Source organism: Pseudophryne corroboree, chromosome 11, assembly GCF_028390025.1.
Source record: "Pseudophryne corroboree isolate aPseCor3 chromosome 11, aPseCor3.hap2, whole genome shotgun sequence".
NCBI lineage: Eukaryota > Metazoa > Chordata > Amphibia > Anura > Myobatrachidae > Pseudophryne > Pseudophryne corroboree.
Window position 1 is genome coordinate 327104935 of NC_086454.1, and position 19979 is coordinate 327124913.

Sequence of the window (19979 nt, forward strand, 5' to 3'; positions counted from 1 at the left end):
GAATCCTCTAGACCAGGGATTCACAACCAATGGTAAACATACGAACAAGGATACCAGCCAATGGTAAACATACGAACAAGGATACCAGCCAATGGTAAACATACGAACAAGGACACCAGCCAATGGTAAACATACGAACAAGGATACCAGCCAATGGTAAACATACGAACAAGGACACCAGCCAATGGTAAACATACGAAAAAGGATACCAGCCAATAGTAAACATACGAACAAGGATACCAGCCAATGGTAAATACACAAACAAGGATACCAGCCAATGGTAAACATACGAACAAGGATTCCAGCCAATGGTAAACATACGAAAAAGGATACCAGCCAATAGTAAACATACGAACAAGGATACCAGCCAATGGTAAATACACAAACAAGGATACCAGCCAATGGTAAACATACGAACAAGGATACCAGCCAATGGTAAACATACGAACAAGGATACCAGCCAATGGTAAGCATACGAACAAGGATACCAACCAATGGTAAACATACGAACCAAGATACCAGCCAATGGTAAATACACAAACAAGGATGCCAACCAATGGTAAACATATGGACAAGGATACCAACCAACGGTAAACATACGTACAAGGATACCAGCCAATGGTAAACATACGAACAAGGATTCCAGCCAACGGTAAACATACGAACAAGGATACCAGCCAATGGTAAACATACGAACAAGGATACCAGCCAATGGTAAACATACGAACAAGGATACCAGCCAATGGTAAACATACGAACAAGGATACCAGCCAATGGTAAACATACGAACAAGGATACCAGCCAATGGTAAACATACGAACAAGGATACCAGCCAATGGTAAACATACGAACAAGGACACCAGCCAATGGTAAACATACGAACAAGGATTCCAGCCAATGGTAAACATACGAACAAGGATACCAGCCAATGGTAAACATACGAACAAGGATACCAGCCAATGGTAAACATACGAACAAGGACACTAGCCAATGGTAAACATACGAACAAGGACACCAGCCAATGGTAAACATACGAACAAGGATTCCAGCCAATGGTAAACATACGAACAAGGACACCAGCCAATGGTAAACATACGAACAAGGATTCCAGCCAATGGTAAACATACGAACAAGGATACCAGCCAATGGTAAACATACGAACAAGGATACCAGCCAATGGTAAACATACGAACAAGGATACCAGCCAATGGTAAACATACGAACAAGGATACCAGCCAATGGTAAACATACGAACAAGGATACCAGCCAATGGTAAATATACGAACAAGGATACCAACCAATGGTAAGCATACGATCAAGGATACCAACCAATGGTAAACATACGAACAAGGATACCAGCCAATGGTAAACATACGAACAAGGATACCAGCCAATGGTAAACATACGAACAAGGATACCAGCCAATGGTAAACATACGAACAAGGGGGGTAATTCCGAGTTGATCGCAGCAGGACATTTTTTTGCAGTTGGGCAAAACCATGTGCACTGCAGGGGGGGCAGATATAACATTTGCAGAGAGAGTTAGATTTGGGTGGGGCGTGTTCAAACTGAAATCTAAATTGCAGTGTAAAAATAAAGCAGCCAGTATTTACCCTGCACAGAAACAAAATAACCCACCCAATTCTAACTCTCTCTGCAAATGTTATATCTGCCCCCCCTGCAGTGCACATGGTTTTGCCCAATTGCTAACAAACTTGCTGCTGCGATCAACTCAGAATTACCCCCTAGGATACCAGCCAATGGTTAACATACGAACAAGGATTCCAGCCAATGGTAAACATACGTACAAGGATTCCAGCCAATGGTAAACATACGAACAAGGATATCAGCCAATGGTAAACATACGAACAAGGATACCAGCCAATGGTAAACATACGAACAAGGATTCCAGCCAATGGTAAACATACGAACAAGGATACCAGCCAATGGTAAACATACGAACAAGGATTCCAGCCAATGGTAAACATACGAACAAAGGCCCTCATTCCGAGTTGATCGCTCGCAAGGCGATTTTAGCAGAGTTACACACGCTAAGCCGCCGCCTACTGGGAGTGAATCTTAGCTTCTTAAAATTGCGAACGATGTATTCGCAATATTGCGCTTAAACACCTCGTAGCAGTTTCTGAGTAGCTTCAGACTTACTCGGCATCTGCGATCAGTTCAGTGCTTGTCGTTCCTGGTTTGACGTCACAAACACACCCAGCGTTCGCCCAGACACTCCTCCGTTTCTCCGGCCACTCCTGCGTTTTTTCCGGAAACGGTAGCGTTTTGATCCACACGCCCATAAAACGCCGTGTTTCCGCCCAGTAACACCCATTTCCTGTCAATCACACTACGATCGCCGGAGCGAAGAAAAAGCCGTGAGTAAAAATACTATCTTCATTGTTAAATTACTTGGCGCAGTCGCAGTGCGAATATTGCGCATGCGTACTAAGCGGAATTTCACTGCGATGCGATGAAAATTACCGAGCGATCAACTCGGAATGAGGGCCTAAGATTCCAGCCAATGGTAAACATACGAACAAGGATTCCAGCCAATGGTAAACATACGAACAAAGATTCCAGCCAATGGTAAACATACGAACAAGGATTCCAGCCAATGGTAAACATACGAACAAGGATTCCAGCCAATGGTAAACATACGAACAAGGATTCCAGCCAATGGTAAACATACGAACAAGGATACATCAGTCAGACTCAAGGTCAATTTCCATCCACCAGTCAAATTAAACGTTAAATTATTTACAGACATAAGGGGCTTATTTATTAATTCATATTTGGGAGATAACCCCCAAAATCCCTGTGTTCCCTTGAATTATCTATAGGGGATCAGAGATATCTGCTGCGGTCCCCCGTTTCGACTGCAAAAGTAGCCCCCATAGAAAGCTATGCGGCTGATTTCCTGACAAATTTACCCAGCTGCATTCCGGAGCTTGGCCTGTTAGCTAATGCCATCTACACTGGCAAGAGCCAATCTAGCCAATAGGCTACAGATCAAAAAAAGCACAGGGAGAGGGATACGTAGGATCCCTTCCAGGGCACCCATCAATTTGGCCAAAAATCAAAGGGTTTATCTAGCAAACAATGATACACAATAATACACATGCAGGGTTACCTGGAATAAACGTATGCACTTTAGAGGGAACTTCGGAGAACGTTATGCACAATAGGGGTTACTCAGTAGCAAATGACCATCACATTGGTTGCACATAATACAAGTAGGATGAGACACTCTGGTCTGGACCACACACAGCTGCAAACAGTATCTCACACACTTGCTTTGTTTAATGTCAGTGGCTCTGCTACATGAACATCACTCACTATATTCCCTGCTCATATTTCTCTTTGGGAACCCAAACAAAGTCACAGAGCAGGGACCAGTAATGTAAATACATGTCTGTGTTCTCCCCGTGGAATCCAAACACTGCTCCCCGGCTTTGGCTGGAGGTATCCCTGGCATAGCTGTTAGACAGGGAGAGGTGTGGGTGACGTGGATGGGAAAACTGACGTTACTAGAGCTAGAGGGAGAAATCTAAGTTGATCCTAAAGGAACCATATAATATTTGGAAAGATATCGGTACAATTTGCTTATACAGTGTTGGGAAGTACACACCGTGTAAATCAGACAAGCGATCAGGTCTGAATTACCCCTAATACTAGTTTTCGATGCTGTTATATTCAGTTAAGGTCATAGTTAGTTTAGGTAGTCAAAATTTTTTTGCCGATATGCATATAGGGGTCATTCCGAGATGATCGTAGCTGTGCTAAATTTAGCACAGCTACGATTATTCACACTGACATGCGGGGGGGACGCCCAGCACAGGGATATCCTGCCCCGCATGTCAGTGCCGCCCGCCCCCCGCCCCCCGCAGAAGTGCAAAGGCATCGCACAGTGGTGATGCCTTTGCACTTCAAGAGTAGCTCCCGAACAGCGCAGCTTTAGCGTGCTGGCCAGGAGCTACTCATCGCTCCCTGGCCCGCAGCAGCTGCGTGTGATGTCACGTGGCCACTGCGGCCCGCCCCCCGTTCGGTCTGGCCACGCCTGCGCCCCCCTTCCCCGCTCAGCGACTGCCTCTGCCTGTCAATCAGGCAGCAGCGATCGTAACGGCCCGACGGGCGCACTGCGGCACCGGCGCATGCGCAGTTCTGACCCGATCGCACCGCTGCGATAAACTGCAGCGTGTGATCGGGTCAGAATAACCCCCATTACCTCTGCCATCAGTACTTGCCTAAGCTTATTATCATCTCTCCGGGAGAAGACCGGAGATCAGATGCAAGTGGCAGGTGATAGGGGCGGGGCCTGATGAACCATAGAAATACATCATAATGGCCCCGCCCCCTCCATACAGACCCGCGTTTATCTGCATTATTCTTCCCACTTCACTAGGAAAAGGGCGGGGTGCTGGAGAAATATCCACTCTTCCAGGGGTGCGGGAGACTACCTAAAAAATCAGGAGTCTTCTGCAGGTTCCGGAAGAGTAGGTAAGTATGCGTCAGTACCATTGTTGAACTTGCCAACCTGGCAACACTGGATCGGTACATGTGCTCTAGTCCTATAATCAGCAACCTCCAGCATGGGTGCCAGAATGCAGAATGCAGAACAGTTCAATGTGGCCTAACAAACATTTTTGAAGATTTAAAAGCTAGTACAGGTATGTAACCTCCAGACTTAAGGTGGGTACACAGATATATCGGCCGTTCTCTTGAGCGGCCGCTATATCGCGGGTCCGTCGGCCAGTGTGTACAGCCGATATGTCTGTGAACTCCGTCGTTCACAGACATATCGCGTCGGCCCCGCAGCACAGCCGACAGCCAATATATCTACCGATATATTGGCACGTCGCTGTGTGTGTACGGGCGGTCGGCCAACCGCCCGTACACATGCTGCGGCAGCCGGCGGTGACTGACAGCTGAACTCACGCCCGCCCAGTTCATGACGTCAGTCCCCGACGGATCGGGCAGTGTGTATGCTCAACACACTGCCTGATCCGTCCATAGATATATCTGCCGGTCAGTTGATCTGCAGATATATCTATCAGTGTGTATCCACCTTCACACTTAGGCCCCAGTATTTTATAATCAATAGAGTCTTTTTTTTTATATTCATACTGATCACAAACACCAATAAGCCGAAATCTACCAATTTACCTATAAGAGAGGCCTGTGTATTGGTCTTGCCACCAACTTTTTGATCCTGCTGCCACTATCTATCTATCTATCTATCTATCTATCTATCTATCTATCTATCTATCTATCTATCTATCTATCTATCTATCTCTCTATTATCTGTCTGTCTGTCTGTCTGTCTGTCTGTGTAAGGGGTTGGGTATGTGTGACCGGCGGTCAACAATACAGTCAACAATACCGACGGAGGGATCCTGGCTGTTGCATGGCTGGCGTGTGGGGAGGGGGAGGTGAGCGCAGTGAAGCCCCTTGTGGGCTCGGTGGCTCGCCACAGGTTCTATTCCCACTCTATGGGTGTCGTGCACACCCACGAGTAGCAATAGTCCCTGTTGGTCATCGTGCTGACCGGCGGGATTTTCAGATGTCGGGATCCCGGTGTCTGTAGTGTGACCGCCGGTCACATAAGCGCATCCCATACACATATATATATATATATATATATATATATAAAGTCCTCTTAGACAGAGTTCACCTGTTCACTACAAGCCTCCTGAGTGCCGCCTCGTTTTTTGCAATTCATATATACCCAGACAGTCCAGTCTGGATGGGAGGGCACCGGAGCAAGAGCCATGCTCAGATAGCCGTTGGAGAGTGCCAGACAATCTGCCTAGTATATATATATATATGTAGAACTGTGTGCTTAGCTTAACTAGATTTTAGGTGGCGCACTGATAACATAAGATGGCCGACCACTGCTCTAGTCACTGACCACCGGAACAGGTATGAGACACTGATGAGAACATGAACAGCAGTAAGAAAATAATAAAGTCATTAAATTTCAATAACATTTTCAGGTTGTGGAAAATAGGAAGCCACGTTACAGGGGGCCACGCTCCGCACTGCACAAAGATGGTGACATGCCTGGGGATGGAGCCAGACCATAGGACTAGTAACCAATGGAGGGTCTGGCAGCTGATTGGGCGCACAGCTGAAGTAGAGGGGTGTGGTATGAAGGTAGATAGTAACTAGGTCGACAGTGTCTAGGTCAACCACTACTGGTCAACAGTAACTAGGTCGACAAGGTCCCTAGGTCGACATGAGTTTTTAATGGTTTTTTTGTGTCGTTTCCTTCGTAGAGTGACCGGGAACCCCAATTAGTGCACTTTGTCCCCCTCGCTTCGGGCAAGGTGCCTCGCTCCGCTACCGCTGCACTCAGCACAGATTACCGTTCCCAATTGTAGTCCACGTGGATCGTTGAGTATGAAAAGGTTCAAAAAAAGAAGAAAAAAACGTGAAAAACGCATGTCGACCTTTTGACCCGTCGACCTAGAAACGTGTCGACCTAGTTACTGTTGACCAATAGTGGTCGACCTAGATAGTGTCGACCTAGTTACTGTCGACCTAGAGACCGGATCCCGAAGTAGAGACAGCAATGTTTGTGTCAGGCTGTTCTTTATAGCGACTCCCGGAATCCTGCAGATAGCTTTGAGTAATGTTTCATTATTTTCTATATGAACTCTGTCATTTCAGAATGTAAGTAGAGATGAGTGACTTACCTGCCAAAGCCTGCAGGTGAGTGCAGGAGACATATCCCACAATTCTTTGGTCCTGAGGAATGGTCCCCACCTGCACCTAAAACATCAGATACAGGGAATAATATTTAGGAGATTGTTCTTGGATTTTCTCAGAATGACACATTGCATTTTCCCAACATGGGGATAAATGAGACCGGCTGCGAGAAGCCGGAAATGCAGACTCCGTGCCAGAATGCCCATTTTTTGAAAGCAGCTAATTCTTGTGAACCATTGTTCATTATATAAAATCATGACAATATATACATTATACAGGTTGAGTATCCCATATCCAAATATTCCGAAATACGGAATATTCCGAAATACGGACTTTTTTGAGTGAGAGTGAGAATGTGAAACCTTTGTTTTTTGATGGCTCAATGTATGCAAACTTTGTTTAATACACAAAGTTATTACAAATATTGTATTAAATGACCTTCAGGCTGTGTGTATAAGGTGTATATGAAACATAAATGAATTGTGTGTATGTACACACACTTTGTTTAAAGCACAAAGTTATAAAAAATATTGGCTAAAACTACCTTCAGGCTGTGTGTATAAGGTGCATATAAAACATAAATGCATTCTGTGCTTAGATTTAGGTCCCATCACCATGATATCTCATTATGGTATGCAATTATTCCAAAATACGGAAAAATCCCATATCCAAAATACCTCTGGTCCCAAGCATTTTGGATAAGGGATACTCAACCTGTATAACCTCATAATGGGGGTTATTCAGGCCGCATCACAAAGCGATACGACCGCAATTTCTCCTTTGCTGGCGCCAATGCACAAGCGCTGGTCCCTTCTTGCAGATGCGTGCCGCGCCAATGCGATTGGATCGCATGGCTGTGAACGCCTCTGCCTGTCAATCGCGGCGTGGCGCTGTTGTGGGTCAATGTGAACGGGGGGTGGGTCGGCGCACGCAGCCACTCAAAAGGAAAACATGTCTGCAGTGCGCATGCCTACGAAGCACATACCAGGACCAAGCCACCTTTACTCCCTAATACCGTATTAGTCCCATACTACACTGGCAGATACAGATGAAGCATATAACAGAACCAAACCACCTTTACCCTCTAATACCGTATTAGTCCCATACTACACTGGCAGATACAGATGAAGCATATACCAGGACCAAACCACCTTTACCCTTTAATACCGTATTAGTCCCATACTACACAGTCAGATACAGATGAAGCATATAACAGGACAAAGCCACCTTTACCCTCTAATACCGTATTAGTCCCATACTACACTGGCAGATACAGATGAAGCATATAACAGAACCAAACCACCTTTACCCTCTAATACCGTATTAGTCCCATACTACACTGGCAGATACAGATGAAGCATATAATAGAACCAAACCACCTTTACCCTCTAATACCGTATTAGTCCCATACTACACTGGCAGATACAGATGAAGCATATAATAGAACCAAACCACCTTTACCCTCTAATACCGTATTAGTCCCATACTACACTGGCAGATACAGATGAAGCACATACCAGGACCAAGCCACCTTTACTCCCTAATACCGTATTAGTCCCATACTACACTGGCAGATACAGATGAAGCATATAACAGAACCAAACCACCTTTACTCCCTAATACCGTATTAGTCCCATACTACACTGGCAGATACAGATGAAGCACATACCAGGACCAAGCCACCTTTACCCTCTAATACCGTATTAGTCCCATACTACACTGGCAGATACAGATGAAGCATATACCAGGACCAAGCCACCTTTACTCCCTAATACCGTATTAGTCCCATACTACACTGGCAGATACAGATGAAGAATATAATAGAACCAAACCACCTTTACCCTCTAATACCGTATTAGTCCCAAACTATACTGGCAGATACAGACGAAGCACATACCAGGACCAAGCCACCTTTACCCTCTAATACCGTATTAGTCCCATACTACACTGGCAGATACAGATGAAGCATATAACAGAACCAAACCACCTTTACCCTCTAATACCGTATTAGTCCCATACTACACTGGCAGATACAGACGAAGCACATACCAGGACCAAGCCACCTTTACCCTCTAATACCGTATTAGTCCCATACTACAATGGCAGATACAGCTGAAGCACATACCAGGACCAAGCCACCTTTACTCCCTAATACTGTATTAGTCCCATACTACACTGGCAGACACAGATGAAGCATATAACAGAACCAAACCACCTTTACCCTCTAATACCGTATTAGTCCCATACTACACTGGCAGATACAGATGAAGCACATACCAGGACCAAGCCACCTTTACTCCCTAATACCGTATTAGTCCCATACTACACTGGCAGATACAGACGAAGCACATACCAGGACCAAGCCACCTTTACTCCCTAATACCGTATTAGTCCCATACTACACTGGCAGATACAGACGAAGCACATACCAGGACCAAGCCACATTTACCCTCTAATACCGTATTAGTCCCATACTACACTGGCAGATACAGATGAAGCACATACCAGGACCAAGCCACCTTTACCCTCTAATATCGTATTAGTCCCATACTACACTGGCAGATACAGATGGAGCATATAACAGGACCAAGCCACCTTTACTCCCTAATACCGTATTAGTCCCATACTACACTGGCAGATGCAGATGAAGCATATAACAGAACCAAGCCACCTTTACCCTCTAATACCGTATTAGTCCCATACTACACTGGCAGATACAGATGGAGCATATAACAGGACCAAGCCACCTTTACTCCCTAATACCGTATTAGTCCCATACTACACTGGCAGATAAGATGAAGCATATAATAGAACCAAACCACCTTTACCCTCTAATACCGTATTAGTCCCATACTACACTGGCAGATACAGATGAAGCATATAACAGAACCAAACCACCTTTACCCTCTAGTACCGTATTAGTCCCATACTACACTGGCAGATACAGATGAAGCAGATAACAGGACCAAGCCACCTTTACCTTCTAATACCGTATTAGTGCCATACTACACTGGCAGATACAGATGAAGCATATAACAGAACCAAACCACCTTTACCCTCTAATATTGTATTAGTCCCATACTACAATGGCAGATACAGATGAAGCATATAACAGAACCAAGCCACCTTTACCCTCTAATACCGTATTAGTCCCATACTACACTGGCAGATACAGATGAAGCATATAGCAGAACCAAACCACCTTTACCCTCTAATACCGTATTAGTCCCATACTACACTGGCAGATACAGATGAAGCATATAATAGAACCAAGCCACCTTTACCCTCTAATACCGTATTAGTCCCATACTACACTGGCAGATACAGATGAAGCATATAATAGAACCAAACCACCTTTACCCTCTAATACCGTATTAGTCCCATACTACACTGGCAGATACAGATGAAGCATACAGCAGAACCAAGCCACCTTTACTCTCTAATACCGTATTAGTCCCATACTACACTGGCAGATACAGATGAAGCAGATAACAGGACCAAGCCACCTTTACTCCCTAATACTGTATTAGTCCCATACTACACTGGCAGATACAGATGAAGCATATAATAGAACCAAACCACCTTTACCCTCTAATACCGTATTAGTACCATACTACACTGGCAGATACAGATGAAGCATATAACAGAACCAAGCCACCTTTACCCTCTAATACCGTATTAGTCCCATACTACACTGGCAGATACAGATGAAGCATATAACAGAACCAAGCCACCTTTACTCCCTAATACCGTATTAGTCCCATACTACACTGGCAGATACAGATGAAGCATATAATAGAACCAAGCCACCTTTACCCTCTAATACCGTATTAGTCCCATACTACACTGGCAGATACAGATGAAGCATATAACAGAACCAAACCACCTTTACCCTCTAATACCGTATTAGTCCCATACTACACTGGCAGATACAGATGAAGCATATAACAGAACCAAGCCACCTTTACCCTCTAATACCGTATTAGTACCATACTACACTGGCAGATACAACTGAAGCATATAATAGAACCAAGCCACCTTTACTCCCTAATACCGTATTAGTCCCATACTACACTGGCAGATACAGATGAAGCATATAATAGAACCAAGCCACCTTTACCCTCTAATACCGTATTAGTCCCATACTACACTGGCAGATACAGATGAAGCACATAACAGAACCAAACCACCTTTACCCTCTAATACCGTATTAGTCCCATACTACACTGGCAGATACAGATGAAGCATATAATAGAACCAAGCCACCTTTACTCCCTAATACTGCATTAGTCCCATACTACACTGGCAGATACAGATGAAGCATATAACAGAACCAAACCACCTTTACCCTCTAATACCGTATTAGTCCCATACTACACTGGCAGATACAGATGAAGCATATAATAGAACCAAGCCACCTTTACTCCCTAATACCGTATTAGTCCCATACTACACTGGCAGATACAGATGAAGCATATAACAGGACCATACCACGTCTACCCTCTAATACCGTATTAGTCCCATACTACAATGGCAGATACAGATGAAGCATATAATAGAACCAAGCCACCTTTACTCCCTAATACCGTATTAGTCCCATACTACACTGGCAGATACAGATGAAGCATATAATAGAACCAAGCCACCTTTACCCTCTAATACCGTATTAGTCCCATACTACACTGGCAGATACAGATGAAGCATATAATAGAACCAAACCACCTTTACCCTCTAATACCGTATTAGTCCCATACTACACTGGCAGATACAGATGAAGCATATAACAGAACCAAACCACCTTTACCCTCTAATACCGTATTAGTCCCATACTACACTGGCAGATACAGATGAAGCATATACCAGGACCAAACCACCTTTACCCTTTAATACCGTATTAGTCCCATACTACACAGTCAGATACAGATGAAGCATATAACAGGACAAAGCCACCTTTACCCTCTAATACCGTATTAGTCCCATACTACACTGGCAGATACAGATGAAGCATATAACAGAACCAAACCACCTTTACCCTCTAATACCGTATTAGTCCCATACTACACTGGCAGATACAGATGAAGCATATAACAGAACCAAACCACCTTTACCCTCTAATACCGTATTAGTCCCATACTACACAGTCAGATACAGATGAAGCATATAACAGAACCAAGCCACCTTTACTCCCTAATACCGTATTAGTCCCATACTACACTGGCAGATACAGACGAAGCACATACCAGGACCAAGCCACCTTTACCCTCTAATACCGTATTAGTCCCATACTACACTGGCAGATACAGATGAAGCATATAACAGAACCAAACCACCTTTACCCTCTAATACCGTATTAGTCCCATACTACACTGGCAGATACAGATGAAGCATATAATAGAACCAAGCCACCTTTACTCCCTAATACCGTATTAGTCCCATACTACACTGGCAGATACAGATGAAGCATATAATAGAACCAAGCCACCTTTACTCTAATACCGTATTAGTCCCATACTACACTGGCAGATACAGATGAAGCATATAACAGAACCAAACCACCTTTACTCCCTAATACCGTATTAGTCCCATACTACACTGGCAGATACAGACGAAGCATATACCAGGACCAAACCACCTTTACCCTCTAATACCGTATTAGTCCCATACTACACTGGCAGATACAGATGAAGCATATAATAGAACCAAGCCACCTTTACCCTCTAATACCGTATTAGTCCCATACTACACTGGCAGATACAGATGAAGCATATAACAGAACCAAACCACCTTTTCCCTCTAATACCGTATTAGTCCCATACTACACTGGCAGATACAGATGAAGCATATAACAGAACCAAGCCACCTTTACCCTCTAATACCGTATTAGTACCATACTACACTGGCAGATACAACTGAAGCATATAACAGAACCAAACCACCTTTACCCTCTAATACCGTATTAGTACCATACTACACTGGCAGATACAGATGAAGCATATAACAGGACCAAGCCACCTTTACCCTCTAATACCGTATTAGTCCCATACTACACTGGCAGATACAGATGAAGCATATACCAGGACCAAGCCACCTTTACTCCCTAATACCGTATTAGTCCCATACTACACTGGCAGATACAGATGAAGAATATAATAGAACCAAACCACCTTTACCCTCTAATACCGTATTAGTCCCAAACTATACTGGCAGATACAGACGAAGCACATACCAGGACCAAGCCACCTTTACCCTCTAATACCGTATTAGTCCCATACTACACTGGCAGATACAGATGAAGCATATAACAGAACCAAACCACCTTTACCCTCTAATACCGTATTAGTCCCATACTACACTGGCAGATACAGACGAAGCACATACCAGGACCAAGCCACCTTTACCCTCTAATACCGTATTAGTCCCATACTACAATGGCAGATACAGCTGAAGCACATACCAGGACCAAGCCACCTTTACTCCCTAATACTGTATTAGTCCCATACTACACTGGCAGACACAGATGAAGCATATAACAGAACCAAACCACCTTTACCCTCTAATACCGTATTAGTCCCATACTACACTGGCAGATACAGATGAAGCACATACCAGGACCAAGCCACCTTTACTCCCTAATACCGTATTAGTCCCATACTACACTGGCAGATACAGACGAAGCACATACCAGGACCAAGCCACCTTTACTCCCTAATACCGTATTAGTCCCATACTACACTGGCAGATACAGACGAAGCACATACCAGGACCAAGCCACATTTACCCTCTAATACCGTATTAGTCCCATACTACACTGGCAGATACAGATGAAGCACATACCAGGACCAAGCCACCTTTACCCTCTAATATCGTATTAGTCCCATACTACACTGGCAGATACAGATGGAGCATATAACAGGACCAAGCCACCTTTACTCCCTAATACCGTATTAGTCCCATACTACACTGGCAGATGCAGATGAAGCATATAACAGAACCAAGCCACCTTTACCCTCTAATACCGTATTAGTCCCATACTACACTGGCAGATACAGATGGAGCATATAACAGGACCAAGCCACCTTTACTCCCTAATACCGTATTAGTCCCATACTACACTGGCAGATAAGATGAAGCATATAATAGAACCAAACCACCTTTACCCTCTAATACCGTATTAGTCCCATACTACACTGGCAGATACAGATGAAGCATATAACAGAACCAAACCACCTTTACCCTCTAGTACCGTATTAGTCCCATACTACACTGGCAGATACAGATGAAGCAGATAACAGGACCAAGCCACCTTTACCTTCTAATACCGTATTAGTGCCATACTACACTGGCAGATACAGATGAAGCATATAACAGAACCAAACCACCTTTACCCTCTAATATTGTATTAGTCCCATACTACAATGGCAGATACAGATGAAGCATATAACAGAACCAAGCCACCTTTACCCTCTAATACCGTATTAGTCCCATACTACACTGGCAGATACAGATGAAGCATATAGCAGAACCAAACCACCTTTACCCTCTAATACCGTATTAGTCCCATACTACACTGGCAGATACAGATGAAGCATATAATAGAACCAAGCCACCTTTACCCTCTAATACCGTATTAGTCCCATACTACACTGGCAGATACAGATGAAGCATATAATAGAACCAAACCACCTTTACCCTCTAATACCGTATTAGTCCCATACTACACTGGCAGATACAGATGAAGCATACAGCAGAACCAAGCCACCTTTACTCTCTAATACCGTATTAGTCCCATACTACACTGGCAGATACAGATGAAGCAGATAACAGGACCAAGCCACCTTTACTCCCTAATACTGTATTAGTCCCATACTACACTGGCAGATACAGATGAAGCATATAATAGAACCAAACCACCTTTACCCTCTAATACCGTATTAGTACCATACTACACTGGCAGATACAGATGAAGCATATAACAGAACCAAGCCACCTTTACCCTCTAATACCGTATTAGTCCCATACTACACTGGCAGATACAGATGAAGCATATAACAGAACCAAGCCACCTTTACTCCCTAATACCGTATTAGTCCCATACTACACTGGCAGATACAGATGAAGCATATAATAGAACCAAGCCACCTTTACCCTCTAATACCGTATTAGTCCCATACTACACTGGCAGATACAGATGAAGCATATAACAGAACCAAACCACCTTTACCCTCTAATACCGTATTAGTCCCATACTACACTGGCAGATACAGATGAAGCATATAACAGAACCAAGCCACCTTTACCCTCTAATACCGTATTAGTACCATACTACACTGGCAGATACAACTGAAGCATATAATAGAACCAAGCCACCTTTACTCCCTAATACCGTATTAGTCCCATACTACACTGGCAGATACAGATGAAGCATATAATAGAACCAAGCCACCTTTACCCTCTAATACCGTATTAGTCCCATACTACACTGGCAGATACAGATGAAGCACATAACAGAACCAAACCACCTTTACCCTCTAATACCGTATTAGTCCCATACTACACTGGCAGATACAGATGAAGCATATAATAGAACCAAGCCACCTTTACTCCCTAATACTGCATTAGTCCCATACTACACTGGCAGATACAGATGAAGCATATAACAGAACCAAACCACCTTTACCCTCTAATACCGTATTAGTCCCATACTACACTGGCAGATACAGATGAAGCATATAATAGAACCAAGCCACCTTTACTCCCTAATACCGTATTAGTCCCATACTACACTGGCAGATACAGATGAAGCATATAACAGGACCATACCACGTCTACCCTCTAATACCGTATTAGTCCCATACTACAATGGCAGATACAGATGAAGCATATAATAGAACCAAGCCACCTTTACTCCCTAATACCGTATTAGTCCCATACTACACTGGCAGATACAGATGAAGCATATAATAGAACCAAGCCACCTTTACCCTCTAATACCGTATTAGTCCCATACTACACTGGCAGATACAGATGAAGCATATAATAGAACCAAACCACCTTTACCCTCTAATACCGTATTAGTCCCATACTACACTGGCAGATACAGATGAAGCATATAACAGAACCAAACCACCTTTACCCTCTAATACCGTATTAGTCCCATACTACACTGGCAGATACAGATGAAGCATATACCAGGACCAAACCACCTTTACCCTTTAATACCGTATTAGTCCCATACTACACAGTCAGATACAGATGAAGCATATAACAGGACAAAGCCACCTTTACCCTCTAATACCGTATTAGTCCCATACTACACTGGCAGATACAGATGAAGCATATAACAGAACCAAACCACCTTTACCCTCTAATACCGTATTAGTCCCATACTACACTGGCAGATACAGATGAAGCATATAACAGAACCAAACCACCTTTACCCTCTAATACCGTATTAGTCCCATACTACACAGTCAGATACAGATGAAGCATATAACAGAACCAAGCCACCTTTACTCCCTAATACCGTATTAGTCCCATACTACACTGGCAGATACAGACGAAGCACATACCAGGACCAAGCCACCTTTACCCTCTAATACCGTATTAGTCCCATACTACACTGGCAGATACAGATGAAGCATATAACAGAACCAAACCACCTTTACCCTCTAATACCGTATTAGTCCCATACTACACTGGCAGATACAGATGAAGCATATAATAGAACCAAGCCACCTTTACTCCCTAATACCGTATTAGTCCCATACTACACTGGCAGATACAGATGAAGCATATAATAGAACCAAGCCACCTTTACTCTAATACCGTATTAGTCCCATACTACACTGGCAGATACAGATGAAGCATATAACAGAACCAAACCACCTTTACTCCCTAATACCGTATTAGTCCCATACTACACTGGCAGATACAGACGAAGCATATACCAGGACCAAACCACCTTTACCCTCTAATACCGTATTAGTCCCATACTACACTGGCAGATACAGATGAAGCATATAATAGAACCAAGCCACCTTTACCCTCTAATACCGTATTAGTCCCATACTACACTGGCAGATACAGATGAAGCATATAACAGAACCAAACCACCTTTTCCCTCTAATACCGTATTAGTCCCATACTACACTGGCAGATACAGATGAAGCATATAACAGAACCAAGCCACCTTTACCCTCTAATACCGTATTAGTACCATACTACACTGGCAGATACAACTGAAGCATATAACAGAACCAAACCACCTTTACCCTCTAATACCGTATTAGTACCATACTACACTGGCAGATACAGATGAAGCATATAACAGGACCAAGCCACCTTTACCCTCTAATACCGTATTACTCCCATACTACAATGGCAGATACAGATGAAGCATATAATAGAACCAAGCCACCTTTACTCCCTAATACCGTATTAGTCCCATACTACACTGGCAGATACAGATGAAGCATATAATAGAACCAAGCCACCTTTACTCCCTAATACCGTATTAGTCCCATACTACACTGGCAGATACAGATGAAGCATATAACAGGACCATACCACCTCTACCCTCTAATACCGTATTAGTCCCATACTACAATGGCAGATACAGATGAAGCATATAATAGAACCAAGCCACCTTTACTCCCTAATACCGTATTAGTCCCATACTACACTGGCAGATACAGATGAAGCATATAATAGAACCAAGCCACCTTTACTCCCTAATACTGTATTAGTCCCATACTACACTGGCAGATACAGATGAAGCATATAACAGAACCAAACCACCTTTACCCTCTAATACCGTATTAGTCCCATACTACACTGGCAGATACAGATGAAGCATATAATAGAACCAAGCCACCTTTACCCTCTAATACCGTATTAGTCCCATACTACACTGGCAGATACAGATGAAGCATATAATAGAACCAAACCACCTTTACCCTCTAATACCGTATTAGTCCCATACTACACTGGCAGATACAGATGAAGCACATAACAGAACCAAACCACCTTTACCCTCTAATACCGTATTAGTCCCATACTACACAGTCAGATACAGATGAAGCATATAACAGGACCAAGCCACCTTTACCCTCTAATACCGTATTAGTCCCACACTACACTGGCAGATACAGATGAAGCATATAACAGGACCAAGCCACCTTTACCCTCTAATACCGTATTAGTCCCATACTACACTGGCAGATACAGATGAAGCATATAACAGAACCAAACCACCTTTACTCCCTAATACCGTATTAGTCCCATACTACACTGGCAGATACAGATGAAGCAAATAATAGAACCGAACCACCTTTACCCTCTAATACCGTATTAGTCCCATACTACACTGGCAGATATACATGAAGCATATAACAGAACCAAACCACCTTTACCCTCTAATACCGTATTAGTCCCATACTACACTGGCAGATACAGATGAAGCATATAATAGAACCAAACCACCTTTACTCCCTAATACCGTATTAGTCCCATACTACACTGGCAGATACAGATGAAGCATATAATAGAACCAAACCACCTTTACCCTCTAGTACCGTATTAGTCCCATACTACACTGGCAGATATACATGAAGCATATAACAGAACCAAACCACCTTTACTCCCTAATACCGTATTAGTCCCATACTACACTGGCAGATACAGATGAAGCATATAACAGAACCAAACCACCTTTACCCTCTAATACCGTATTAGTCCCATACTACACTGGCAGATACAGATGAAGCATATAACAGGACCAAGCCACCTTTACCCTCTAATACCGTATTAGTCCCATACTACACTGGCAGATATACATGAAGCATATAACAGAACCAAACCACCTTTACCTTCTAATACCGTATTAGTCCCATACTACACTGGCAGATACAGATGAAGCATATAGCAGGACCAAGCCACCTTTACCCTCTAATACCGTATTACTCCCATACTACACTGGCAGATACAGATGAAGAATATAATAGAACCAAACCACCTTTACCTTCTAATACCGTATTACTCCCATACTACACTGGCAGATACAGATGCAGTGGCGGATCTAGACTTAACTTTTAGGGGGGGGCGGTTTAAGAATGATGACTCCTCCCCCTAATCATAGCCCCTCCCACTTAGTAATGCCCTTCCCGTTCGCTTCTAAAATTTCCTATTGTTGCCATTACTAATAAAATGTTGCCAGTTAGTGGAGAGAACCCTGCGCACTGGTGATACAGACTGGCGAATCGCCATTCCTTCCATCAGGGGTGGTAGAAGATAAGACAGTAGGGCAATTTAAACATGCATGGGATAGACATAAGGATATTCTTACAAAGAAATAAGGATCAGATAAGGTTAGAGATAAAAATAATGTAAAAAAAAAAAAAAAAAAAAAAGGGGCAGACTAGATGGGCCAAGTGGGTCTTATCTGCCGACAAATTCTGTTTCTACAGCACACAGAATGAGCCGAAATTCACATTATAGCACACTGAATGAGCCGAAATTCACATTGTAGCACACTGTATGAGCCGAAATTCACATTATAGCACACAGAATGAGCTAAAATTCACATTATAGCACACAGTATGATCCGAAATTCACATTATAGCACACTGAATGAGCCGAAATTCACATTGTAGCACACTGAATGAGCCGAAATTTACATTGTAGCACACTGAATGAGCCGAAATTCACATCATAGCACACTGAATGAGCCGAAATTTACATTGTAGCACACTGAATGAGCCGAAATTCACATTATAGCACACTGAATGAGCCGAAATTCACATGATAGCACGCAGAATGAGGGAAAATTCACATGATAGCACGCAGAATGAGGGAAAAATCACATTATAGCACACTGTATGAGGCAAAAATGACGTTATAGCACGCAGAATGAGCCGAAATTTACATTATAGCACGCAGAATGAGGCAAAATTCACATGATAGCACGCAGAATGAGGGAAAATTCACATTATAGCACGCAGAATGAGGCAAAATTCACATGATAGCACGCAGAATGAGGGAAAAATCACATTATAGCACACTGTATGAGGCAAAAATGACATGATAGCACGCAGAATGAGGCAAAATTCACATGATAGCACGCAGAATGAGCCGAAATTGACATTATAGCACGCAGAATGAGGCAAAATTCACATGATAGCACGCAGAATGAGCCGAAATTCACATTATAGCATGCAGAATGAGGCAAAATTCACATGATAGCACGCAGAATGAGGGAAAAATCACAT

The 19979-nt window shown here is 43.3% G+C and overlaps 1 protein-coding gene across 2 annotated transcripts in view; it reads right to left on the reverse strand.

Moving 5' to 3' along the window:
* Positions 1-19979, reverse strand: part of SMPD3 (sphingomyelin phosphodiesterase 3) — a 281171-nt gene that overhangs the window by 17341 nt on the left and 243851 nt on the right. For both annotated transcript variants that reach the window (XM_063945731.1, XM_063945732.1), the window contains one exon: positions 6702-6777. In XM_063945731.1, the coding sequence (XP_063801801.1) occupies positions 6702-6777 (76 nt within the window). The remainder of the gene's footprint in view (positions 1-6701; positions 6778-19979) is intronic.